The sequence below is a fragment of the Pogona vitticeps genome, chromosome 5 (genome assembly GCF_051106095.1).
Source record: "Pogona vitticeps strain Pit_001003342236 chromosome 5, PviZW2.1, whole genome shotgun sequence".
Lineage (NCBI taxonomy): Eukaryota > Metazoa > Chordata > Lepidosauria > Squamata > Agamidae > Pogona > Pogona vitticeps.
In genome coordinates, this window is record NC_135787.1 from 72,237,063 (window position 1) to 72,264,444 (window position 27,382).

General features: G+C 40.2%; 1 protein-coding gene across 6 annotated transcripts in view; it reads left to right on the plus strand.

The window, feature by feature from the left end:
• GABRG1 (gamma-aminobutyric acid type A receptor subunit gamma1) overlaps positions 1-25,561 on the plus strand; it is a 144,749-nt gene extending 119,188 nt beyond the window's left edge. For 5 of the 6 annotated variants that reach the window (XM_020806393.3, XM_078394708.1, XM_078394709.1 and 2 more), the window contains 4 exons: positions 1,814-1,951; positions 2,804-2,956; positions 8,241-8,452; positions 21,446-25,561. In XM_020806393.3, coding sequence (XP_020662052.3) covers positions 1,814-1,951; positions 2,804-2,956; positions 8,241-8,452; positions 21,446-21,724 — 782 coding nt within the window. In that variant the 3' untranslated portion in view covers positions 21,725-25,561. Of the gene's footprint in view, positions 1-1,813; positions 2,001-2,803; positions 2,957-8,240; positions 8,453-21,445 lie in introns of all 6 variants that reach the window. The other variant, XR_013545843.1, reaches the window with a different exon arrangement.
• Positions 25,562-27,382: the final 1,821 nt, after the last annotated feature.

Genomic DNA, 27,382 nt, shown 5'->3' on the forward strand with positions numbered 1-27,382 from the left:
GTGATGAGTCAGAAGCATAAAGGGTAAACATATGTGTCTTCTGTGGCCTGGCAAGACTGTTGTATCTTCTTGAAACTCCCTTCCTTTGCTTATTATTAACAATAAGCATTTTAGTCAAGGGCAGTTGGGCAGGCATATACGTATTTATACTGCTTCTTTTATTATATTTACTGTGAAAATATGTTATCCTTTTCTACAACAAAATGATGTTTATTCCAAACTAAATTTGTAGTAACAGGGAAGCATAGACAAATTCCATTTTATTACTGTGGACATGATAGTGGTACAGTTTAACAAAAAAAAAAAAAAAGGAGGCAAACAAAAGCACAAGGTAGTTTAATTTTAGTGTGGGCTTCTATAGATTACACTCCACTTTCTTGGATGCATTTCTTGGTGTGAAAAAGTGGATTGCAATCAAGTGGATTGCAATCAAGCTTGCGCTGAAATAAATGTTAGTCTTCAACATATGACAGAATTTTTAAAAATGATTTTCTTTCAGTAGCGCATGCTGAAACAGACTACAGTATTCCTTATTCATTTATATGAAATATTTTTGCCTCACCTTTCTCCTTACAAAGGACCCACAGTGGTTTACATAATTAAAAATTCAATATTTAAAAGCTAAAAAATGTATATATAAAATATTTTAAAGAATTAAGCCACCTTGAGTCCTTTTAAGGAGAAAGGTGGAGTAAAAATATTTTAAATAAAATAAATATTATATTAAAAATGGTAAATATAATTAATATTAAAAAAAACCCCACACATTTAAAACCAACAAGGCACAATAATGCAACTGAAAAACCCACTCAGACAGCCAGTCCCTCAGGAAATGCCTGCCTGAAGAGAAAGGTATTTGTCTGCTTGTGGAACAATATCAACAATGAGCTCAGGTCAGCCTCCCATTGGAAGGATTCCAGAGTCTAGGAGCAGTGACAAAGAAGGCCCTTTTCTGTGTTCCCACCAAACACAACTGTGAAGGTGGTGGAACTAACAAAATGGCCTCCCCAATTATCTTAACACCTGGGCAGGCTCATAAAGGGAGAGACAGTCCATGAGATAGCTTGTACCCAAGCCATTTAGGGCTGTATAGGTTGAAAACAACACTTTGAATTGTGCTCAGAAATAGATCAACAGCCAGCAAAGCTGCTGTAGTAAGGGGTTATGTGATCCCTGTGACCAGCCCCAGTTAGCTATAGCATTTTGGATCTGCTGAACTTTCCAAACATTTTCCAAAGGCAGCCCCACATCGCCGTGTGTTACGGTAATCCAGCTGGGACGTAAATAAGATATGTGTCACTGTGGCCAGATCAGACCTCTCCAGAACTGGCACAGCTGGCATGCTAGATTTAACTGTGCAAAAGCACTCCTGGTCATTGCTAAAACCTGGGCACCCAGGCTCAGAAACAAATCCAGAAGACAATTCCAGACTAATAGCTAACTGCCTCTTGGAAACATCCCATTGAGTGAGTGTAAAAAATGTATAGTGTTTTCCCTTTCGAGGGTCAAGGTTGGCAACACTTTTTTCCTGCTACATCTCAGCAGTGCAGAAGCAATTGTAAAGCATGAAAGGGGACGAGGAAGAGAAATATTAGCTGCATGCTTCACAACAAAAATAATACACATCGCTTTATAAAAGCCCCTCCCTGGTAAGAACATTAAGTCCAGCATCTAAAATTACATAACTGGACCACTGAACATATCCCTGCAGTCATAAACGGAACGTCAAAGCATTCTGCACTGGGATTATGCAGTTTTCTATTGTGACAATGTAATTGATTTTTGGAACCCATGTTGTGCTCCTATTTTCTAGATGGATACCCAAGAAATGAAATTGTATACAAATGGAAAAAATCCTCTGTTGAAGTGGCAGATCCGAAATACTGGAGACTGTACCAATTTGCGTTTGTGGGCTTACGAAATACAACTGATATCTCTCACACACAGTCTGGTAAGGAAAGACGTGCCATTTCCCATGCCAACTGACTTCTGTGCTTCAGGTACATCAAATGGCAAAACAGTTTGATATTAGAACAAAGAAAAATCCTATCACAGTTGCATTATTTGTTTGAAATTGAGCACAGGAACATGTAGCTATAGCTTTATTATAACATTTTGTTTTATTAAGTTTTCATAGCAGGATATATAGCAGGAAGATTGACAGTACTTTTTCTCCTCTGAAATAAAACATCAGAAAAACGAGCTACCTTTTCTTATATGCTTAGTTTTCTGTTGATTCGTTTAGCATAAGAATACGGGAAGCAGTACCTTCTCAAACATTTTTTTCCAGCATATACAGTAGACTGGTTGAAGCATGCTTCTTGGGGTGAATCCTCCTGTGTCACACACACTCCCATCCCCACATCCACACCCACACCCCACCCAGTGGGTATGAGGACTTTTGGCTCATGGAAGGTGCATCTGTCCAGTTCGGAAGAATGTCCCTCTTCCTTCTCAACCACAGTAGAATATTTCAGTCAGGGGCCCTGGGCCCTCCGTGTAGCAGGTTTGAGGAGAGGCGGCCATGGAAAAGATGGGAGAAGGAAGTCCATTTTTATCAGCTCACTTTTATGTACGTAAATCTAGATCCAAACTCAACGTGTATTTCCTTGCTTTACCCAGTTTATAGGTTTAGCATCCTCGTATGTGTTTATTAGCCATAAAGGTAATTGAGATAGTTTTTCCACTCATAATTTTTCAGCCATCACAGGATGATATTCTGGGAGGAAAGCAAAATGAAAAGTGTATGAAGAGTTCACCTGGATGATATAACTGAGAATGGATTTCTTTTTTTCTCATGCAGGGGATTATGTCGTCATGACAATCTTCTTTGTCCTGAGCAGGCGTATGGGGTATTTTACCATTCAGACATACATTCCTTGCATCCTGACTGTTGTTCTTTCTTGGGTCTCATTCTGGATTAACAAAGATGCAGTGCCGGCAAGAACATCATTAGGTATCTGTGCACTTCAAACCCCATCTCTGTTTATTTGCTCCTGGGTTTCAAGTGTACTTTAGTTTACAGCAGTTTTTTTAATACTGCATTTTAATTCTTTATTTCTTCTGTGACAAGTTAGGAAGTAATGAATGGCAAATAACCAAATACTTCTAGTTTACTTTTTTGCAATATTAAAGGAAAGTTATTGCATTACATTATGGTTTATCACCTAATCAGGGATAACTTAACACGTTTTTCAGTGTAATTGCAACTTCTTAGTTGCCCTTATTATTGTAAGAGTGTAGCCCTGCAAAATAACAGAGAGGGAAGATCTCATGGTTCAAGTGCTGACTTGTGTTCTGTTGTGGGTGTTGAAGCAACAGTGAGGTAGTTGGGAAGAGAGTGAATTTTGTACCTCTGGCTGATGTTTTATAGCACTTTTGTATGTATGTATTAAAGTAACTAAAAGTATTCATTCTAGTTACTTCTATGAAATGGGGAAGTAAATTTAAATGCAGCTATATTGGAAAATTATTACTTTTGGGGGGCACTGAAGAGACAAATCTAAAAGTTGTCCAAATTCCAGAAAGAAAATGTGAGTTGTTACAAGAACTTAATAAAAAAACAAATAATGTGTTTGCATAAAAATAATAAGTATTTTTAAAAACACAATCCCTTTGCTCAAAAGTAAATGAAAGAATTCCCCTTCATGGATTGCTGCTTTGTTGTGGTGAAGGGGCTTGAGTAATTCAGAGAAGCTATGGGCTATGCCGTGCAGGGACACCCAAGACGGACAGGTCGTGGTGGAGAGTTCTGACTAAACATGATCCACCTGGAACAGGAACTGGCAAGCCACTCCGGTATCTTTGCCAAGAAAATTCCATGGACAGAAACAAAAGGCTAAAAGATATGATGCTTGAAGATGAACCCCTCAGGTCAGAAGGCATCTAACATGCTACTGAGGAAGAGTGGAGGACAAGTACAAGTAGCTCCAGAGCTAATGAAGTGGTTGGGCCAAAGCCGAAAGGAAGTTCACCTGGGGACGCACCTGGAAGTGAAAGGAAAGTCCGATGCTGCAAAGAAAAATACTGCATAGGAACCTGGAATAAAAGATCTATGAACCTTGGTAAGCTGGAGGTGGTCAAACAGGAGATGGCAAGAATAAACCTTGACATCTTGGGCTCAGTGAACTAAAATGGACGGGAATGGGCAAATTCAGTTCAGACTATTGTCATATCTACTATTGTGGGCAAGAATGCCATAGAAGAAATGGAGTAGCCCTCATAGTCAACAAAAGAGTGGGAAAAGCTATACTGGGATACAATCAAAAATGATAGAGAGTTTCAAGGCAGACCTTTCAACATCACAGTAATCCATGTTTGTGCACCAACCACTGATGCTGAAGAGGCTGAAATTGACCAATTCTATGAAGACTTACAACACCTTCTAGAACTGACACCAAAGAAAGATGTTCTTCTCTTTATAGGGGATTGGAATGCTAATGTACAGTGTCAAGAGATGAAAAGGAGAACAGGTAAGTTTGGCCTTGGAGTTGAAAACAAAGCAGGGCAAAGGCTAATAGAGTTTTGTCAAGGGAACAAGCTGGTTACCACAAACACTCTTTTCAAACAATAAAGAAGTGACTCCACACACATACATCACCACATGGGCAATACCAAAATCTGATTATGTTCGCTGCAGCCAAAGATGGAGAAACTCTATACAGTCAGCAAAAACAAAACCTGGAGCCGATTGTGGTTCTGATCATCTGCTTCTTATAGCAAAACTCAAGTTTAAACTGAAGAAAGTAAGAAAAAACACAGGGCTAGTCAGGTATAATCTAAACCAAATTCCTTATGGATACACAGTGGAAGAGAAGAACAGATTTAAGGAACTCGATTTGATGGACAGAGTACCTGAAGAACTATGGATGGAAGCTCATATCATTGTACAGTAGACAGCAACAAAAAACATCCCAAAGGAAAGGAAATGCAAGAAACCAAAGTGGCTGTCCAACGAGGCCTTACAAATAGCAGAGAAGAGAAGGGAAACAAAATGCAAGGGAGATAGGGAAAGTTTCAGAAAATGGAATGCAGACTTCCAAAGAATATCAAGGAGAGACAAGAGGGCCTTCTTAAATGAACAGTGCAAAGATATAGAGGAAAATAATACAAAGGGAAAAACCAGAGATCTTTTCAAGAAAATTGGAGATATCAAAGGAACATTTTGTGCAAAGATGGACATGATAAAGGACAAAAATGGTAAGAACCTCACAGAAGTAGAAGACATCAAATAGAGGTGGCAAGAATATACAATTATACCAGAAAGATTTGGATATCCCGGACAACCCAGATAGTGTGGTTGCTGACCTTGATCCAGACATCCCGAAGAGTGAACTCAAGTGGGCCTTAGAAAGCTTGACTAACAACAAGGCCAGTGGAGGTGATGGCATTGTGAATTGAACTATTTAAAATCTTAAAAGATGCACTGTTAAGGTGCTACACTCCATATGCCAATAAGCTTGGAAAACTCAACAGTGGCCAGAGAACTGGAAAAGATCAGTCTACTTCCCAATCCCAAAGAAGGGCAGTGCCAAAGAATGCTCCAACTACCGTACAATTGCACTCATTTCACGCACTAGAATGGTTATACTCAAAATCCTACAAGGAAGGCTTGAGAAGGATGTGGACTGAGAACTCCCAGAAGTACAAGCTGGATTTCGAAGGGGCAGAGGAACTGGAGACCAAATTGCTAACATGTGCTGGATTATGGAGAAAGCCAGAGAGTTCCAGAAAAACATCTGCTTCATTGACTACGCAAAAGCCTTTGACTGTGTGGACCACAGCAAACTATGGCAAGTCCTTAACGGAATGGGAGTGCCTGATCACCTTATCTATCTCCTGAGAAACCTATACGTGGGACAGGAAGCAACAGTTAGAACTGGATATGGAACAACATTTGATTGGTTCAAAATAGGGAAAGGAGTACGACAAGGCTGTATATTGTCTCCTTGCTTATTTAACTTATTTGCAGAATACATCATGCGAAAGGCTGGACTAAGACTGCCAGAGGAAATATCAACAACCTCAGATGATACCACTCTGATGGCAGAAAGTGAGGAGGACTTAAAGAACCTCTTAATGAGGGTAAAGGAGGAGAGCGCAAACATCAACATAAAAAAAATTAAGATCATGGCCACTGGTCCCATCACTTCCTGGCAAATAGAAGGGGAAGATATGGAGGCAGTGACAGATTTTACTTTCTTGGGCTCTATGATCACTGTGACAGCAGCCACGAAATTAAAAGACGGCTGCTTCTTGTGAGGAAAGTGATGACAAACCTAGACAGCATCTTAAAAAGCAGAGACATCACCTTGCTGAAAAAGGTCTACGTAGTCAAAGCTATGGTTTTTCCAGTAGCAATGTATGTAAGTGAGAGCTGGACCATAACGAAAGCTGACCGCCGAAGAATTGATGCTTTTGAATTGTGGTGCTGGAGGAGACTCTTGACAGTCCCCTGGACTGCAAGAAGAACAAACCTATCCATTTTGAAGGAAATCAACCCTGAGTGCTCACTGGACGGGCAGATCCTGAAACTGAGGCTCCAATACTTTGGCCATCTCATGAGAAGAGAAGACTCCCTGGAAAAGACGCTGATGTTGGGAAAGTGTGAAGGCAGGAGGAGAAGGGGACGACAGAGGATGAGATGGTTGGACAGTGTCATCGAAGATACCAACGTGAATTTAACCCAACTCTGGGAGGCAGTGGAAGACAGCAGGGCCTGGCGTGCTCTGGTCCACAGGGTCATGAAGAGTCAGACACGACGTAACGACTAAACAACAACAACCAAATTAAAGAATTAGTTTTAATTGCTTAATAGCATCTGAATATTATAAGCCATTAAGCTGTGCAAGACTTTGTCATCACTCCAATAAGCACAAATAGCATGAGGTAGCAGCATGATCACGCAAATGATATTTTTCACATTCTTTCTTTACAAACTAAAGCAGTCATTCCGAACCATTTTTCTTCACAAACAAAAGCAGTCAGTCCATAGGTGGTTGTCGACTAAACCTCCCAGAAGTCTTCACTACAAGTTTTGCTGACCAGGTTTTCTTGGAGTTGTAGTCTATGAATATCTGGAGACCCAAGATTGGGAACCATTGATTTAGAGAGACCACCACCTAAGTAACCAAAGTTTTCAGTTCTTACGAAGGAGTGATATTATCGTTTGTCAATAATTGTAATGCTTTGCAGCTACAGCTTTGTTATGGGAAAAAGAGCAGATTGCAGGTAACTAATTATTTGTACTAGCTATTTTCCAGGTCTAATCTGAGATAATTCATCAAAGCTTATATTTGTGTACTTCTAAGTTCTTTATTGCACATGTTTGATTTCCCCTTTGGACTACATGAGATCACTGAACACAACTGGGATCTAAATGGGTTAAAAAGTTTCCTCAGTTACAATAACCAGCCACATAGCTGGTGTGCTGGTAGCTTTCTTGTGAGAAATGAAGTGATACAATGTGAGTGAAATATATAGCACTAAAATAAATATGCTGCCTCCTTTGCTATGATATGTCTTCATCTATTAATTTTTATATATTGCAAGGCCCTCTAAGAAGATTACAGCGAAAACATCATAAAACATTTATTTATTTATTTATTTATTTATTTATTTATTTATTTATTTATTTATTTATTTATTTATTTATTTATTTATTTATTTATTTATTTATTTATTTATTTATTTATATCCCGCCTATCTGGTCATGTCATATTTCTGAAGTTCATTAAATCAAATTACAAATGAAGAATGGAAAAAAAATATAAATAAAAAAATCACCCAAAGGATATTTTTAAAATTATGATTATAATAAAGGGTTGGCAGGACAAACGTATTTTAAGAAATATATGCAGCCTTAAAATTTAAATGTAACACAGCTTTGGACTTTTTGAAATAGATTCATATTCTCTCATTTAAAGGTGTGTGTGTCCGTGTGCGCACAATGAAGTGCACAGTAACTAGTCTCCATTTTCTTCTTGGCTGTCACCCTGTAGACTCCTGAAGTGTTTGGTGAAAGTAATCCAATGAAAACACTATACATGCTTAATTAAAACCATAGATGCCTGCTTCTATGACCATCCTCTACTAGAGCCAAACTGCTGTGGTGGCTGGCTCCTGTCTAATGATTGTTTCCCCTGTAGATCTCAGCATGGCTCATAGTCTAGTGATCTCTAGAGTCATCTTGTCTGAACATTTTGTTATAATGTCAAACTGTATTTGTTGTTTCTGAGCAGGCATCACCACTGTGTTGACAATGACGACCCTGAGCACCATTGCAAGGAAGTCTCTTCCCAAGGTCTCCTATGTAACAGCTATGGACCTCTTCGTCTCTGTGTGTTTCATTTTTGTCTTTGCTGCCTTGATGGAATATGGCACCTTGCACTATTTCACTAGCAACAAAAAGGGGGCCAAAGAAAAGGACAAGAAATCAAAAAACAAGTCATTGGTGAGTCTAAATACTTGGAGCATTCTGAAGTAGCCTCTTGCAAAGGTATCAGGTGTCATGAAGAAGGAGTGATATCGCTTTGTAAATAATTGTAATGCACTGCAGTTACAGCTCAGTTATGGGAAAAAGAGCAGATTACAGGTAACTGATTCTTTGTACTATATTTTTCTAGGTATAGTCTAACATAATTCAACAGTGACTGTGTTTATGTACTTCCAAGTTCTTCAAATTTTCCCTTTGGACTACATGAGATCACTGAACACAACTGGGATCTAAATGGGTTAAAAAGGTTCCTCAGTTATAATAACTAGCCTTATGTTTGGTCTGCTGGTAGCTTCCTTGTGAGAGATTAGAGTTAAGGATTAAAACTGGGGTTTGACTCATTAATATGAGGCTCCAGATGTTAGTGTCAGTTAAAACACAAACATACATTTGGCCTTCTTTTGGCATACAGCACAAATATGCAGTAATTTTGTTTATTTGGATGGAATCTTGGAAGTACAATCTTTTGTAGTTGATTATGCTCGCTTGCATCTTTAATTTTAAAGTTACTAAACTCCCTGTTAAGTGTGCAGTGGGAGCGGAAGCAACCTATTTCTCGTCTGTTTATCTTTGCATCTGGTTTTTGGAAACATTTACTTTAAAAGGTAACAGATTAAAGTTAACAAAAGAGGAACTTGCTCTTGCCATAAATCACCAGAGGAAAGGAGTATAGCAATGCGTTCCATTACGTTCATCAGTTTGGAGGCAAGAGTGGCACAAGGACAGAAGTAAGTTACAACTAGAGTAGGCCCATTACATTAGTGGGGATTTTGTGAATCAACTCCTCCATAAATGCCACTAATTCAATGGGCCTACTCTAGTCATGACTTACTAGTAGATTTCAGCGAGGAAATATGGCCAGTAGCCAGCACTTCCTTGGCATGGCTAGAACATTACACCAATCACTTATTAACACAATAAGTGTGTGGCTGGCTGCCAGCATTTCCTAGAGATGCTAACGATGCAGTACTGTACTATAGCTACTCCCAAGAAGTGCTGGCAGCTGACCATACCTCCTGTACTGCATCTCTCTTGGCTAATTATTTGGAGCTGGGAGGATCTCTTGCTCTGCTCTGAGGCTTAAGATGCTTATTTAAAAATTATTTAAAAACAGACAGAGGCTGGACTCAATAATCCATAGGGTCCGTTCCAGTTCTGCAGTTCTAAGATTATGGTGAAGAAGAAAAAAAAGGGGGGGGACTTCTAGCTATATCATGTCTAACAGAAGAGAGAGCACCCCACAACCATTTCCCAACATGTGAAGATGTTATGCATTGGGTAAACAAAAATGTTAATGCTGTTTTTAAAATAAAAGCAATGACATTTCATTGCTCTTAGAAGAAATGTGTTGCAGAAAAATAGTTCTAATTTGTCATTGCAGTTTATTGCAATGAATTGCTTCCAAGTTGTGGTTTCCCTTTCCCCCTAGATATGTCTTTTGACTTGGTTCTGCTAACCATGGTTATATTTTGGTCTTTATTTGTCTCTGGTATTAGGAGGATATTACATAGTTACATATAGCAATATCTCTTTTCCTTATGCCACTGCCTTAGTCATTGTAAATAACAGTTTCTTTCTTTATTCAATAATTTTGAACTTCAAAAGAAATTAGAATGCAGGAACAGGAACTTCTGATAACCCTCCAAAGGGTAAACATACTAAAATATTAATATGCAGCGTATCATTGAGTAATATATCATTTTGCCACCTCTTATAAAAAAATAGGAAATTGCATTTCATTACTATGATATTAACATTTGTAAAAAACAAACAAACCTTCCTGATTATTGATATTGGAGTAAGGGATCGCTGAACTGGAATCATGAGAACTGTGGAAAGCTTTTCTCAAAGAGAACAGTGGTGCAGTTGAAAACCTTAATGCTGAAAACAGTCTTGAAAGCAAAGTCTGGATTCACTAAATTTGCACTTTCCAAAACAGAAATGGATGTGATGCTGGGGTTTAAGATATGTATCTACAAAACATGAAGATCAGATCATTGTGTAATTCACTATGATCTAAATGATATCCATTGTGCAAAAAAGAATCAGAGTTCAGTCATACATTCTGGCATGGATGATTCTCTAGAACGTTAGCACCCAGGGCAGCAACATCACCTCCCAATTCACCACGAGACTCCTGCTGCGCAATCTTGGGGACTGCCCCACATTGCCAGTGGTGCTGTGGTGTCTTCCTCCTCCTTGGGCATGGATTCAGCACCGATGTAGGTGTGCCAGTCCTTATCATTGTCTCAGAGGGCAGAGGATGGACATGATGCTACAGTGCCCTCACTTCTTTCTCTAAGAGCATATACTTCCTGTTTCTTAATGGTGGAGAAGCTTCCGTGGCACATGTTGAGGTATGGCACTTGGTCTTCACTCCAAGCAATGGGACAAGCTGGGCCCTCTACAGACTTCCCCACAAATTATTAGCTGTAGGACATGTTACTGTTCATGTTAACTTACACTCTTCCAGTCAACTCACTTCTGACTTTGGTGCTCTCTAGTTTTTTGTGCCCTTGGGTAAAGCCCCAGTTGTCCTACCCTAGTTACATCTCTGCTTTGCACCACACAAGCTCCTTTTGTGATATGAGTGTGTACTGCAACACACATTGTTACTTACACTGTGGGTTCTGTCTCCTCATCACGCAAATGGATAACAAAATAACCTTTGAGTGGGCTCCATTTTAACTCTTCCTTACAGAGTTTATCATTCTTTTTAATTTTAAAGATTATTTTATATATTATTATTTGCCTCTTAATTCTTTCACATCTATATTAACATAATTTATTCCCCCATATACTCCTTTAAGTATTTATATACTATTCATTAAGTTATTGAATAACTGAGTTATTCACTCACATGGATAGGTAAAAAAAATATCAAGGAATGATTACAATAATGGCAAATAATTATCTCTCTTCAATCCCTGTTCTTAACCCTTCTAGAGTTTTCTCTCTTGTTTTGCTCCCTCCTTTCTAGCCCATAGTCACAATCTATTATACAATCGAAATTGCTGTGAACTACCCTAAGGCCATTGTTCCTTCTTGGCCATCTCTGCTGGGAACCATTGGGAAGGAATCTGGGGAACTGAAAATAGATATATTGGTATAATAATACATTCATAGAAATCTATGGCATCTATTTTCAACCTTTTTTTGGCCATAACCATAAATATAATATGAAAAAATGCAGGCCGAATCAGGATTAAGTTGCATAATGTTCCTTATTAGTGTATGAAGAATTGTTTCCAGTCTGTGGCCCTTTTGAAATGTGCCAAGACTCCCCAGGGACCATATGGTCCCCGTTGAGAATGTCTGATCTATGTTATAACCACACTTAGAACAATGTGTACATTTCTATTCACTGAACTTCAAAAAGTTTACTCTTCAGAAGGTTCAGAAATAACACCCCCGATGATCAAGGAGCTGGTATTTTTCTTCTGTGAGGAACAATTACAGGGATTCAGGGTTTTGGTGTAGGGAAAAAAATGAGTATCTAAGAGGTGGGTCAGACAAAAGGGGCTAGTTCTTCATCCAGTCTATATAAATATGAAAATCATTGATATAAAATGTAGTGATTGCCACCTTCTGGAAAAGCTTCCCCTTCAGATTGTATAAAAAGGAAAAAGCAAATTCATGGAGAATATCAGTGAGCACGGCGTTAACCCTGCCTGCTTGGCTTTCTCTTGCGGCAAGTCCCAGCATTCCATGCTGGTGTGCCTCTAACTGAGGCATCTGTTTTGGCCCTCTAACTGAGGCATCTGTTTTGGCCCACAGGAATGAGTATACATCAAGTAAATAAATAGATAGATAAATCCCTTCATGTATGAAAGCAGCTTGATTGAATCATGTGAGACCAGCCGTACTACTAATTTTCCAGTTTTCTGCTGGCTCCCTGAGGAAATTTTATGCCCTTAATCAACTGTGTTCTTAGACAAAAATAGCTGAGGCAAGCAGGAAAGAAAGAAAATGGGAAGGAGCAAAGAAAACATGACTGAAGATATATTTAATATTTTTAAAATCTGTAAATAGAGAGTTGGCCAGTGGCTAATAAGGAAGCAAGAACCTACTTTTGGCTGGCCCACTAGTTGTTGCAGAATCCATACAGAGGGGAAAGTGTTGGACAAGCTGGTTTCCATCAGATTCTATATTTGGTAAAAGCAACAGAAATCAGGTGACATAATATAATGAATTCAATATTTTTAGTTATTTAGAACCTGTCTATCAAAAAGCCTTTCCTGGATTGGTTTAAAATAGAAATACAGCTATAATAAGGCTATAATGTCAATAAAATGTATACAATAAATGAACAGCAACAATAAAGTCACCTTTATAAAGGTCTCTTTATAAAGAGACCTTTATAAATTCGACAGGTACAAATACACTGATTTGATATGCCTATTTGGTATTGAAGAATTTACACCTGTCTTCCCTATATCAATGCTTATTATTCAGTTAAAGAAAACACCACCACCCCAAATCGCTTAAGATATAATTGTTTAGCAACCAATACGTCAAAAATGGGCCCCATCCAAAAGTTTCTTGTCTTCACATGAAAAGCAAATTGTCTGCCTGCTGTATTATAGTGTGTTTAAGCCCTGCATTTCAACAACACTGCAGATGGTAATTGCCTCAATTATACCCTACAAGTTACCAAGAATGCTGAAAAGGCAGCATGTGTTAAAATACTTCTTTAAAATTTAATCATATGATTTCAGCAACTTTTACTCATATTGAAATTTTTTCAGTGGCTCCCTTAGCTGCTGGCTACTGTATCATTGTAGTCCCATTCAGAGAACACTAGGAAGCTGGGAAGGCATTAATTTTGAGACAAGGCTCCCATCTCTAAAAAAATTAGAGGTTTGGGCAGTGAGTAAAGTCAGCTCTTAAGTCGAACAATACAAGAGGTCAATGTGTAAAATTTCACATAACTGGATACCTAGTCATCTTATTTACATGGCAATATCTACATTTATGACATTCTGTAATGTTTGCCTCTCTTCATTCCGTTCATGTGGGTGTTCATCATTTATATTTTGACTGAATCTTTTCCCCCAACAACAAATGTGCAATTACTTTATGTTACAATTACATCGTAACAAAGATAATCTAACTCGGGTGTAAAAGTTACTTGTCCAGTTATGAGGTAGCCATGTTACCAAAGAGTAGAATTCACTTGGTTCAAGCACTGGCTTATTCTAGGATGTTAAGTAGCAACCTAAATATTTATTGATTTCATTCTCACACATAAGAGTGAACAGTCTGAACAGTTTTCACCCTACTCTCTGAGAGTTTTTGTGCCTTTTTAACATTTAGCTAAATCCACCACCCCCCATTTTTTGCAAAAATTGAATTAAGTTTTTAAATGGAAAAAAGTATTATTTATTTATTCATTTATTCATTTATTCATTTATTCATTTATTCATTTATTCATTTATTTATTTATTTATTTATTTATTTATTTATTTATTTATTTATTTATTTATTTATTTATTTATTTATTTATACCCCGCCCCTCTAGACCATGTCTACTCGGGGCAGCTTACAACATAAAATATATCAATATAAAATATATATAATCATAAAAAATACAATTACTATATTAGTTAAAAACAATTAATTTAAGAAAGAATTATCAAAATGGGGTAGGATAAGGAAAGGAGAAATTAAAAAAAAGACTTAGCTGACTGGAAGGAAGGCATGCCTAAATAGCCAAGTTTTTAACTGTCTTTTAAAAACACCCAGCGAGGGTGCCAGCCGAATTTCTGTTGGAAGGGTGTTCCACAGCCGAGGGGCCACCGCCGAGAAGGCCCAGTTTCTAGTTTTTTCCTTCCGAGCCTCTCTCAGCGTCAGACCCCTCAGCCGTCCCTGCTGGCTATGACGGGTGATCCGGGTAGATCTGGGTGGGAGAAGACGATCTGCCAAATATTGAGGTCCTAAACCGTTTAGGGCTTTATAAGTGATCATTAGCACTTTGAAGTCGACGCGGAAATGGATGGGCAACCAGTGCAAAGCAGCCAGAGTGGGGGAGATGTGTTGGTGTTTTCACTAAGTAGCCTGGCTGCCGCATTCTGGACCATCTGAAATTTCCGCATCAGCCTCAAAGGCAGCCCCACGTAGAGTGCGTTACAATGGTCTAATCTCGAGACTATGAGTGCATGTACTAGAGTAGTGAGGGGCCCCCGATCAAGATATGGACGCAGCTGGGCAATCCGCCATAGATGAAAATAGGTGGAGTGGACCACGGACGCCACCTGGGTTTCCATGGTAAGCACCAGGTCCAGATGTACCCCCAAGCTGCGAACCTCATTCTTTGCAGCAAGGGTCGTCCCCCTGAAAGAAAGGGAGTTACTTATACCGCTGACGGAAGGACCACCCACCCTCAAGACCTCCGTCTTGTCCAGATTCAGCCTCAACCCATTCGACTGCATCCATTCCAGTACAGTCTCCAGGCAGCGCTGGAGGAGCAGAACGGCATCCACTGAGGTAGATGAAAAGGAGATGTAGAGCTGCGTGTCATCAGCATACTGGTGATACGAGGCTCCACACCCCCTGATGACCCCCCCAGCGGCCTCATGTAGATGTTAAACAGCATTGGAGAGATGATCGACCCCTGTAGAACCCTGCAGTTGAGGCTCTATGGGGTCGAAACCCTCTCTCCAAGCTGTACTCTCTGGGGCCGGTCCTCCAAGAAGAAGCAAGCGCTAGGCCACCTATTCCTAACTCAGATAACCTCCCCAGGAGGATACTGTAGTCAATGGTATCAAAGGCTGCTGAGATGTCAAGGAGGACCAACAAGGAGATATTGCCCCCATCAGCCTCCCTCAACAGGTCATCCATCAGTGCGACCAGCACCGTTTCCATACCATAGCACAGCCTGAAGCCTGACTAGAATGGGTCCAGAACATTGGTTTCATCCAGAAGCACCTGGAACTGATCTGCCACCACCCTCTCAACCACCTTGCTAAGGAAAGAAATGTTGGCGACAGGCCTATAGTTTCCAATGTCGTCCGTCGCCAAGTTTTGTTTCTTCCTAATGGGCCTAATGAGTGTCTCCTTGAGGGCAAGGAGAACCTTGCCCTCCTGGAGAGACCCATTAATTATTGCAGTGGCCCATTCTGTTGTTACAGGCCTGGCTGCTTTGATTAGCCAGGCCGGGCAAGGGTCGAGAGAAGAGGTGGAGGCCCGACAGCGATCAAGCGCCTTGTCCACCAAATCTGGTGTCACAGGCTGAAAGGAATCGAGAATTACCGGGCAAGGCGGGGCATTGGACATCTCAGCTCGATCCATTGTATTTTAAAAAGGAGAAAGATCACGGCGGATGGCCCCCACTTTAGATTTTCTGCAGAAAACCTTTTGTCCAGTTGAAAAAACAACTAGGCTTTCTCAGTCCTGTGTAGGGAAAAAAATTATTTATTTATTTATTTATTTATTTATTTATTTATTTATTTATTTATTTATTTATTTATTTATTTATTTACTTATTTACTTATTTATTTATTTATTTTCGGCCTGGTATTTTGATGTGTTGAGACAATCATTTTAACAGATGATGAAAAAAAATTCAATTTTTTAAAAAAACTTTCCTTAGCTTTGAGGCAGAGTGGATGGGAGGAAAATGTATTTTGTACCACAGGCATGTGACCTGTAGTATTCAGATGCTTTTTATGAAGAGTAACTGAGGGCAAATTATTCTCCTTTCTTGAGAAATTGGAGAGTGAACAGTTATTTTTAAACTAAGCAGCTAACTAATTTTTGTGCTCTAATAACTGATTACTTTCAAAATCAACATTCCAATGTGTATTTGACAGCAAATATTACCACATCCTGTTCTACCACAAATTGCTATCGTTAATATAATGAAGATGGGCTTCTAGAAGAAACCTAAATATAGTTTATGTAACTTGCTTCTCTCCCACACTAAACGCACATATGAGCAATTATTTCAGATACGTATAATGTTCATGTGGCGCTCACACACCTTCACTGTGTGTGTTTACTGCTGTCCAAATGGCAACCACTGCCAAGTACAGTACTTCCACAAAGCTTGGGTTGCCATATAAACGTCTGAACAGGGACTCCTCTTGGATTATACTTATCACTTAACAAGGCAAACAGCCTGTGTTTCATTTTACATTGCTGCTATAACTCTGCCAAAACTAAGCGCCTATTTCACACTGTCCTTTTAAAATGGTTTTGATGAAATACAGCTTTGTTTTCTCTGGTGACACTGCATAAACCGTTTCTCATAACACCAGCAGTATACGCAGGCATGATTTCTTGTGCTAAAATAATGAGGGTTTATACGCTAAAAAAAGTTTTGTTTGAAAACACACACAAAGGTATAAAACGATTCAGTGAAAAAGTAATAGCATGAACAATGTTTCAAGTTGCCCGGTTTTACAGCCTGCCATCATAACTCTTTACTTTTCTTCTTTATATTTTAAGCACTTCCTGAGACAGACAGATAGACAGACAGACAGATACTTGCTTTTACACAAATACTAACAAGATCAAATCCTTATTCCCAATCATTGAACAGACTGCACTCATTCTCCTTTCCTTTCCCCTGCTCTAGCGGCTAGAGTCTAGCCCACAGTTCTAACTTACTGACTCTGTCCTTTATGCACACATTTTATAGAAAACAGTCTCCAAATAGGAGCAACACAGATAATCAGCTTTCAGTTTCATTCATAAACAATCTTTCACAGTTCTTAACTATCATAAAAGTCACTTCTGGGCACACATGCCAAAGTTAATCAACTCTAGTCAGCTAAAAATGACTTTAAAGAAGAAATTAGGAACATGACTAAATATGACTTCAGAGAAGAAATGAGGAACATAGAACACATATAATAAGGACAATGGTAGACCTTACATGGCAGTTTCTGGGTTGAATTCAAGTCCTAAATGGCATGGGCCCAAGCTATCTCAAAACCACATCTCCCTTTATGAGCCTGCTCAAGTGTTAAGTTCATCAGGAGAGATCTTTCTCTCCTTCCTGCCTCCTTCACAGGTGCATTTGATGGGTACAAGGGAGAGAGGGCCTTCTCTGTTGCTGTTCCTAGACTTTGGAACTCCCTCCCACAGGAGGCTAGGCTGGCCCCATCTTTGCTATTCTTCTGCAAGCAGGCGAAGACTTTCAGGCAAGCTTTCAGGCAAGTTTTCCCTGAGTTTCAGGCAAGCTTTCCCTGAGTGACTGACTGCCTAAGGGTTTTGTTTTTTGTACAGTATTTGTTTCATCCTTTGATGTTGTTAGCTTTAATACTGTATTTTAATGATATAAGTCACTTTGGGTCCGTTTAAGGAGAAAGATGGGGTAAAAGTATTTTAAATACATAGATGTTCATTTGATGTGTTTGCAAGCAGGAATTGGCATTCAAATATTAGAAAATAATATCCAAATACTATTTTAGGCATGCATAGGTATTTTAGCGTAAGACAGTCCTAAGATTCTGTGGCCTTAAAAAGATTCTAATAAATGGGGTGGGGGGAAGGGAGAGAGATAATGGAAACATAACAAAGGAAGCCAAAGCCTGTATCAGGGCCCTGCTAGACCGAGTACCCAGGCGGACACAGCTGGGAGAGGGGAACACTACCCTCCTCTTCCACCCAGGTCTCAGTAAGGCACGCCAGGTTAGCACCCTCATCCAGAATTACATCATGGATGAGGGCAGTCTTATTATGTACTGACCTGGTGTTTGGAGGGTTGGGGAGGGGGAGTTGCTATAGTTTATAGGAGTTCTATCTCCTTGACCAGGCTTCCTATCCCTTTGAGAGGAGGTCTTGAGGGCCTGTATTATGTGTCAGGTGTATGAGACAGATTGGGGATTCTGTTGATGTACTGCCCACCCTGTTGCATACCAGCAGTCTCCCTGCCTGAGTTGATGGAGGTAGTCTCGGACCTGATGTTGAGGATTCCCAGGCTGTTGGTGCTGGGGGACTTCAACATCCATGCAGAGGCTGCCTTGACTGGGGCAGCTCAGGACTTCATGGCTGCCATGACAACCATGGGGCTGTCTCAATGTGTCATCAGCCCAACACATGAGAAGGGCCATACCTTGGACCTGGTTTTCTCAACGGGACTGGAAGATGGTGGTTTGGATGTGGATAGCTGGTTGTGACCCCATTGTCATGGTCAGACCACTTCTTGGTCAAGTTTAGTCTATTAGCTACAGTACTTCTCCCCTCTGCAAAGGTGGAGGATCTATTAAGATGGTCCGCCCTTGGAGACTAATGGATCCAGATGGTTTCCTGATTGCTCTGGGGGATTATCTGTCTGATATGGTCGGTGCTCCTGTCGAAGCTCAGGTCACCCTATGGAATAGGGAGATGACCCGGGCGGCTGACACAATTGCACCTAAGATCTCTCTCCCTGCACACAGAGCCCAGACAGCTCCTTGGTATACTTCTGAACTGTGGGTAATGAAGCGAGAGGGGAGACGGCTGGAGCGCAGGTGGAGGAAATCCCGCTGGGAGTCTGATTGAACATGACTTAGAGCTCATTATTGGGCCTATTTCGTGGCAATACGGCTGGTGAAATGGCAATATTTCTCCAGCTGTATTGCTGCTGTATTGTCATCCAGCAGAGCTATTTTGGGTGGTCCAGGAGCTTCTTCAACCGGGAACTCCAGTGGAGGTCCCAGACTGCTCATCAGCTCACTGTGATGAGTTTGCCATTCATTTTGAGGGGAAAATCACTCGGATTCGCAGTGGGTTGGACTCCACCATTACTGCAGAATCAAAGGATGTGTCCAGAGTGCCGTGCTTAAGTCAAGTATTAATGAATGAGTTTCAATTGTTGAGACCTGAGGATGTGGGCAGGGTGCTTGGATCTGTCCGTTCTACCATCACTCCACTCCACCCTTGCCCATCTTGGCTAATTGGAAGATCTGCCGGGGGGTTCGCACCTGGGTCCAGGAGGCCGTGAACGCCTCTTTCAGAGAGAGAGTGGTTCCTACTACCTTGAAAGAGGCAGTAATTCAGCCACTCCTAAAAAAAGCCTAACCTGGACCCAAGGCTGCTGGTTAACTACCGACTAGTGGCGAACCTCCCTTGTTTGGGCAAAGTGTTGGAGCGGGTTGTGGCCGAGCAACTCCAGGTGCTGCTGGATGAAATGGATTTTCTGTATCCATTTCAATCGGGTTTCAAGCCGGGTTTTGGTAAAGAAATTGCCTTGGTCGCCCTGTACTATGACCTTTGCTGGGAGAAAGACAGGGGGAGTGTGACCCTGTTGATACTCCTGGACCTCTCAGTGGCTTTTGACACCATTGGCCATGACATAAATGTCATGGGACAGACATGTCCTTTTGGATAGGTTGTCTGGGTTGGGAGTTGGGGGCACCGCTTTACGGTGGTTCCGCTCCTTCCTGGCTGACCGTGTCCAAAGGGTGGTGCTGGGGGACAGTTGCTCTGTCCCATGGCATTTATGTCATGGGGTTCCTCCGGGCTTGATACTGTCCCCCATGCTGTTTAACATCTACATGGAACCACTGGGAGAGATCATCAGGAGGTTTGGCCTGAGGAGTCAGCAATATGCTGATGATATTCAGCTCTGCCTCTCGTTTTCCACCAATCCAGGTGAGGCGGTTTCTGTGCTGAACTTGTTTCTGGACCTGATAATAGACTGAATGAGGGTTAATAAATTGAAACTCAATCCAGACAAGATGGAAGTGCTGTTAGTGGGTGCTTTGCCGGACAGGTTGGAGGGCCATTTCCCTACCCTGAATGGGGTTACACTCCCCCTAAGGGACAGGGTCCACAGCCTGCAGATGCTCCTGGACCCCAGTCTAACTCTGGAAGCCCAGGTGAACTCAGTGACCACGGGCGCCTTACTTCAGCTGCGGAAATTATACCAGTGATGGCCCTACCTTGACAAGCGGAGTCTCATGACAGTTGCACACGCACTGGTAACATATTGTATAGATTACTGCAATTACTACATGGGGCTGCCTTTGAAGATGGTGTGGCAACTGCAAGTGGTACAGAATCGAGCTGCGCAGCTGGCGAGTGGTGGGGCCGCCAGGGAACATATCAAGCCGATTCTGTTTAAATTACATTGGCTACCAGTTGCTGCCCGGACCCAATTCAAAGTGCTTGTTTTGACATATAAAGCCCTAAACGGCTTGGGCCCTGGATACCTGAAGGGCTGCCTCCTTCCATATGAACCTTCCCAGCAGTTAAGATCTAGCCAGGGGGCCGTTTTGAAACAGCTGTCCTTCAAGGAGGTAAGAGGGATGGCTTGTAGTAAAAAGGGCCCTCTCGGCAGCTGCCCCCAGACTATAGAACACCATCCCAATTGAGATTCGTCTGGTGCTGATGCTGATGACATTTCGGAGCCAGGTCAAAACCTTCCTGTTCCAGAAGGCTTTTAATTGAAATAATATCAGCTGTGGGTCCTGATGGCAATTTTTAGAGTATATAGTTTAATTGTTTTATCATCTTTATTGTATTTTAATTGTTGTAAGCAGCCCAGAGACCTTTGGGTAGTGTGGGCGGCATATAAGTTAAATAAATAAATAAAATAATAAATGAAATGAGGATGGATGGTTTGAAAGGGAAAGATCTAATGGGCACATTATGCATAGCAGACTCACATTTTATTACTTCACATAGGATATTGTATGTTTCAACTACCTCATTTGAAGCAACTTGACTTTTACTATATATTGAAATTAGAATATCAGAACTTGTCTTGTACTGTCAGAAAGAACTAGCTAGATTATGCTTCTTGATATGCCATGTTCAGGCTGGCACAGAGGACAATTTTCAAACATGAGATCCTGTACCTGCAGTCTGAATGACATAACCTAGGAAAAGCTTCTCATATGATTTTTCTGCATGTGGAGCCTGAAACACTTCATTTCCCTGCTTCTACTCCACATCAGACTCAATATGCTCTTAGCTAGATCTCAGAGGCAAAATTTTAACTTACTTTCTTTTTTTTTAAAGAATCCACCTGTGCTTCCTGTCCGCCCTGGGTCAACATTAATTCCCATTAACAATATCCGTCACCTTCAAGAACATGATGACAATTATGGATATGAATGCCTTGAAGGGAAAGACTGCACCAGCTTCTTTTGTTGCTTTGATGACTGCCGCACAGGATCATGGAGAGAAGGAAGGATACACATTCGAGTGGCCAAAATTGACTCCTACTCTCGGATCTTCTTCCCTACAGCCTTTGCTCTGTTCAACCTTGTTTATTGGATTGGTTACCTGTACCTATAAATATCTGACTGTCTTGAAGATGGGAGAACTGGCACTCCTAAACACATCTCAACAAATAAGACTAAAGGGTTTAAAGCCTGTCATTTTTACCCCTTTTCTTTTTTGTGCTTGATACTTCCAGATGCAAAAATAAAATTGAAAATATTTATAGAACTCTTCTATCCTGGCCATTTACAAAGCTGGTTAAGAATTATTTAGGTTTGTAAAGGGAGAACATGGGTATTTTCTTCTTCATTGTTGAACTAATTTTAATATAGATCAGTGATTTAAAGGCACGACTAGAAGTTCCTTCATAATTTGTTTAAAGAAGGCAATAGGTCAGCTCTGTTGCTACTTAACACCAAAACTGGCAAAGTTTTAATATGCTGGAAACTGATGCTATCATGAAAAAATATATTTAAATGCTCTGGAATCTCACACAGACTAATAAGAGTTAAACCAGTTGCAGCCCATTGACAAATACGTACTTCAATGGGATGAATTGCTTCAAAACTGTTCCTCTAGCTTGACCAAATTTGGACAAAGTGAATGCTGGAATTAAAAATCAAATTGTGAATGAGTTATGTTTCCCATTTTTTTAATTAATTAGAAACACTTAGGAGGTGTTTGTTGACTTGATAGCAGTTGGAGTCATGTCATGGGGAGGTTAACTCCCCAGATCACTCCCCCAAAATTGACAGTTACTAGCACCAGAAGGGAGGGGCATTTGTATTGTATTTAACCCTGCACTGTTTTGTGCCTAATAGAAGCCTTGGAATAGATGAGAGACCTCCTTCAGGGGGTCCCCACATCATAACTCACTTATCTCTCTGTTTTCTGCTTTTAAGGCTAATAAAACATATCAGGGCATTCGGATATGGATCTTCCATGTCCCATGTTTTATCCTGAAGTGGGATTGCTAATTGAATAGACCCTCTCATATTTTAAATAATTTGTCTATTGAATCAAGCCATATCCTCTGGAAATGTGACAGGACCTGAACAGAATATTCCACTGTCTCATGCTGTGTCAAAGAGAGGACAGCAGCATGCAATCAGCCTATTATGTAACGTGATATTTCTGAGCTTGTTGTGTCCTTTATGTCACATGTGTAAAATGTTCACAATTTTTGGTTGGTTTGTTTTTTTTTAAAAGTTGTTATCTGCCATAGCCTTTGAGAGATTCTGGGCATTTCTATTTGAATACAACAAAATACAGGTGATCCCTGGTTCCAGTCATCTGCAATATACTGTAAATTGAAGTCCGATAGAACAATTCTCAGGCCTGAATCCTGTCTTATTTTAAGTCAGCTTTGCACAACATGCTTATGTTATTTCTGACCATTGGCCATACTGGTTGCTGATGATGGAAAATATAGGTGGAAGGTGCTGAACCACGTAATGCTCTGTTGACTATAGTGAATTCATATGAGAGAGGAGAAAAGAATCATTTCAGCATAGAGGCAGTGTTGCAGAATGTGTTCTAAATATATTTTTCAAACATTATTATTAAGATCTACTATGTTTCATGTTGGCTTACTCTTTTTCAGGTGTAGCCAAATTAGTTGAGACACCTCAGTCTCAATCAATCTTTACTATTTGTCATGTCTGGCTATATGATACAATCCTATTTACTATGAAGTTTTGTGTCATTAAATAAAATGGCTGAAATCCTGCTGCTCAACTCTGTGGGTGTAATCTAAAATTTAAAGTTTCCTATCCCACCCACACTTACCCCTGGTTCTGAAGCTCAGTAGGGAACACAGTCAACCAGGGGAGGTCTGTAGGAACCTTGGGGAGGCAGCAATTCTTGGATGTTAAAGGCTTCCCTCAACCCTGAAGGTTCCAAAGGCTTCCCGAGGTTGAAATGATTTCCTAGGGAGCCTTGGAATTTGAGGGGGCTGGATGGAAATTTTAAATTAAAGATTAACATTGTGGCTGACATCATCAAACATATGAACCGCCCACCTCTGCCAACAGGATTTCACCTGCTGTGTTGGCACTTACCAGAAAATCCACATTAACAACAATGTATATTGTCAAATATTTCTTCTATATTCCAAGATAAATTTCAACTAAGTGTGAACAGAATGGAAACAAGTGCAGCATAGTGCTTAAAGGATGTTGCTGTAACCCAGAAACATCCACAATTGAAATCCTTCTATAGTTACTTGACTCATTAAACAGTCTTAGATAAGCAACAATTTCTCAGTCTTAGAGCTCAGTTTACAATATGCAGTAATAATGCCAGCTGTCTTTAAAGATCTGCTGTAGGAATTACTGAAGTAATATCTCTTTTCAGCAGCCCAGTATGACAACTCTTGTTATATTATACTCTTCCTTGAGATAAATTCAGTCACAGAATTTAGAAAAGCTACCAAGCCCTGATTTCTTTTACAGTGCCTTGGGATATATGCTAAAAATGTTAAAATAAATTATAATAATCCTTTTTAGCAATGATTTGAAATAAATCTTCAATATAATGTGGGAGACGCAAATTACCACTGAATGGCACTGTGTTGCAATTCCCTATTTCTGCTGGGCTAGCCATGAGATTTGCCACACTTTAAACATATTTGTTGCTCTTCTAAACACTCTCCTTAGATAAAGCAACAGGATCTCATGAACAGTTTACTGTCAGCACTCAGGTTCTCTGAGTCTTGTACAGTAGTTAACTGGAGGTTGGCAGGTTGGCCAGAGACAACCCCCAAGCCCATCTGAAGTTCTGCCAGACAGGATTGCAGAGAAAGCTAAAGTTCTATAGACTATTTAAAACAACAACAACTCAGAGCAGATCTGGTGAAACTCCTTGATTTTCTGATATTTCCAGATTAATTTTGTTTACTAATCCCAGACATTTGGGAACTTGCCATTCCTATGTTCAGCTACACTCTCCTTAGTGCCTTTGAGGATGTATGCCTTTTGAGACTTCTGGCAACTTTTTGCTTATATAAGCCTTTTCTGTTCCACCTTGTTCTACTGTCATTATGACTTGGATGGGATCTGATGAAGGAACAGCAAATGTGTTCAATGCAGAGACATTTTCTCTACCATAGCTGTCTAAATCCTGGCAGGAGACCACATTAAACAGGATCTTACATGGCAGGTGTAATTTTTGGGATGCATCTAAAGAGGAAACATGAAATGCCCCACTGGTGAGTAGCTGTGCCTCTGTGGATAAAGATCAAACAGCTCCCATCATGTTCACATAGGTTTTTTTTAAAAAAAAATTATTGCAGACCAGCACAGAGTACTCACCCCCTAGACTTCCTTATGAATAGGAATTGGAGAGCAGTATCTACAGCTTGACTGAATATATATATGTTTTGTTTGCTTCAAAAATGCATAATGTACAAATGGAAGTTGCTTCCCCACAAACTCAGGGACATACTTGGATTGACCATGGCCCAATGGTTAATTATCTGCTATAATTTGAAGATGCACACTTTCCCTTAATATTTTCTGTTTACCATGGAAAAATGGATAGAACATAGGTGCACTTGTAATGCTCTAAATAAGACATACAGGGAATGTGGCAAATATTCATGAAAGGCACGGCTGGAAAAGAATAGTTAAACATGCAGGGAAACAGTTTATCTCTTGGATTCCGGACTCATTCACTAACAATAGCTTGGTTTAATGTTTTGTATAAATTGGTCTGTTGTACTAGTGTTTTGTGACCCGAGCGCAATCTCTTTGATGTGACTGGAAATTATTTGTGTTCAGAAATCTCTGGCTATGTACAGGCAGGGAATTGTCTGGTTTCCCCTTCTGTCTGGTGGAGAGTTCCACAAACTCATTGTCTTCAATATTATTTAACGGAGAGAAACTACTCTAATAAAAGATACTAATTTATCTATTCTGATTTGCAATCTGTATTGTAATGCACCATGACCATCTGTAGGAGCAGAGGGGCTGAAACCTTTGACATTTGGGGTGTTTTCTGGCTGCTGTTTCAGCTCCACAGTGCTAGCAGGGGAGTGGGAACCAAGCAAGCAAAAGGGACTAATGAACAAGATATGAAAGGACTGGGAGAAAAGCAGAAGGACGTTTAAGTAGCAGATGTTAGCCACAGGGAAGTTGAGTTATAAAGATGGGTATGAGGCTAAGAATGAAGTTGAGTAAGGAGTGGTCTATATATCATGGATTAAACAGGTGGGTTTTGTAAACTAATGAGGATCCAAATTCTCTCACATCTCATTTTCACAGCCCAATGAGAAATTGCACTTATTGTGATTTTGTGAGACTTTTGCAAGACAATAACTTCTTATTCTTCCCTGAGAAAATCTGGGCAGAACACTAGGTGATAGAGATAAGTGAAAACTATACCTATATAGTATATAAACACACCAAGAAAATTGACTTTAAATAAAGCACTTTTCTTTTCAATGACCACGACAACCATTGCCACTCAGTTCAATATTACACGCAGCACAATCGAATTTCAGTTCAGGCACCAGCACCAACATTGTTGCTCATGTGAAGGATAGAAAAGAATAGAAATAACATCTTCTGATAAAGTAGCCATCTGACCTTAATTGGAACATTATGTCCTAAGGGACATTTCATTAAGAGAAGCCTCTGGAAAGGGTTAGTAAGGTGAAAGATAGAGAAGTGAGTGAATTCATTTTAGCTGAGCTGAAATAAACTTTGTGTAGATAAACAAGTCTTTTTAACTATGTTATTTACATGTATTTTACTTTTTTTTTTTTACACAATTTTAGCCATGGGATGGGGAAAATGGCCGATATCTGCTCTCCCATCAGAGTTAGGGAATGTCAAAGGGGCTGAGAATTCCTCGTTGGGGGACTCATTGAGGATTCATGCAATTGATGAGAATGAGCAATTTTGTGAGTATTCTTTTAACCTTTATGATGACAGAGCTGGAAGTAGTAGGTGAGCTCCTCTGCCCCCTCAAGATCATCAATCATCAGTAGTCCTCAGGACTGGAAGTAAAAGAAGAAGGCTGGAAGGTGGATGAGGAAAAGAAAACAGTACAACAGTCGGAGAGGTGAGGTCTGCTGTAGTCAGTAATGATATCTATTGGTAATTCATAATGCATAGCCTTTCTGATTACTTAGGCTTTTAATCTGCATGCCAGAGCTAAAAAAGAAACTATTTACTATTTCAAAACAAAACAAAATACTGATGAAATTTCAGGAATGTCTGCAAAAATGTTGACTACTCAGTTACATTGTCTTCTGATTTCTGTGTTAACCTTTTTGGGTGCCTTCATGGAAAAGATCAGTCTACATCCCAATCCCAAAGAAGGGCAGTGCCAAAGAATGTTCCAACTACCGCACAATTGCACTCATTTCACACGCTAGCAAGGTTATGCTCAAAATCCTACAAGGCAAGCTTCAGCAGTATGTGGACCAAGAACTCCCAGTAGTGCAAGCTGGATTTCGAAGGGTCAGAGAAACTAGAGACCAAATTGCTAACATGCGCTGGATTATGGAGAAAGCCAGAGAGTTCCAGAAAGACATCTACTTCTGCTTCATTGACTATGCAAAAGCCTTTGACTGTGTGGACCACAGCAAACTGTGGCAAGTTCTTAAAGAAATGGGAGTGCCTGACAACCTTATCTATCTCCTGAGAAATCTCTATGTGGGACAGGAAGCAACAGTTAGAACTGGATATGGAACAACTGATTGGTTCAAAATTGGGAAAAGAGTATGAC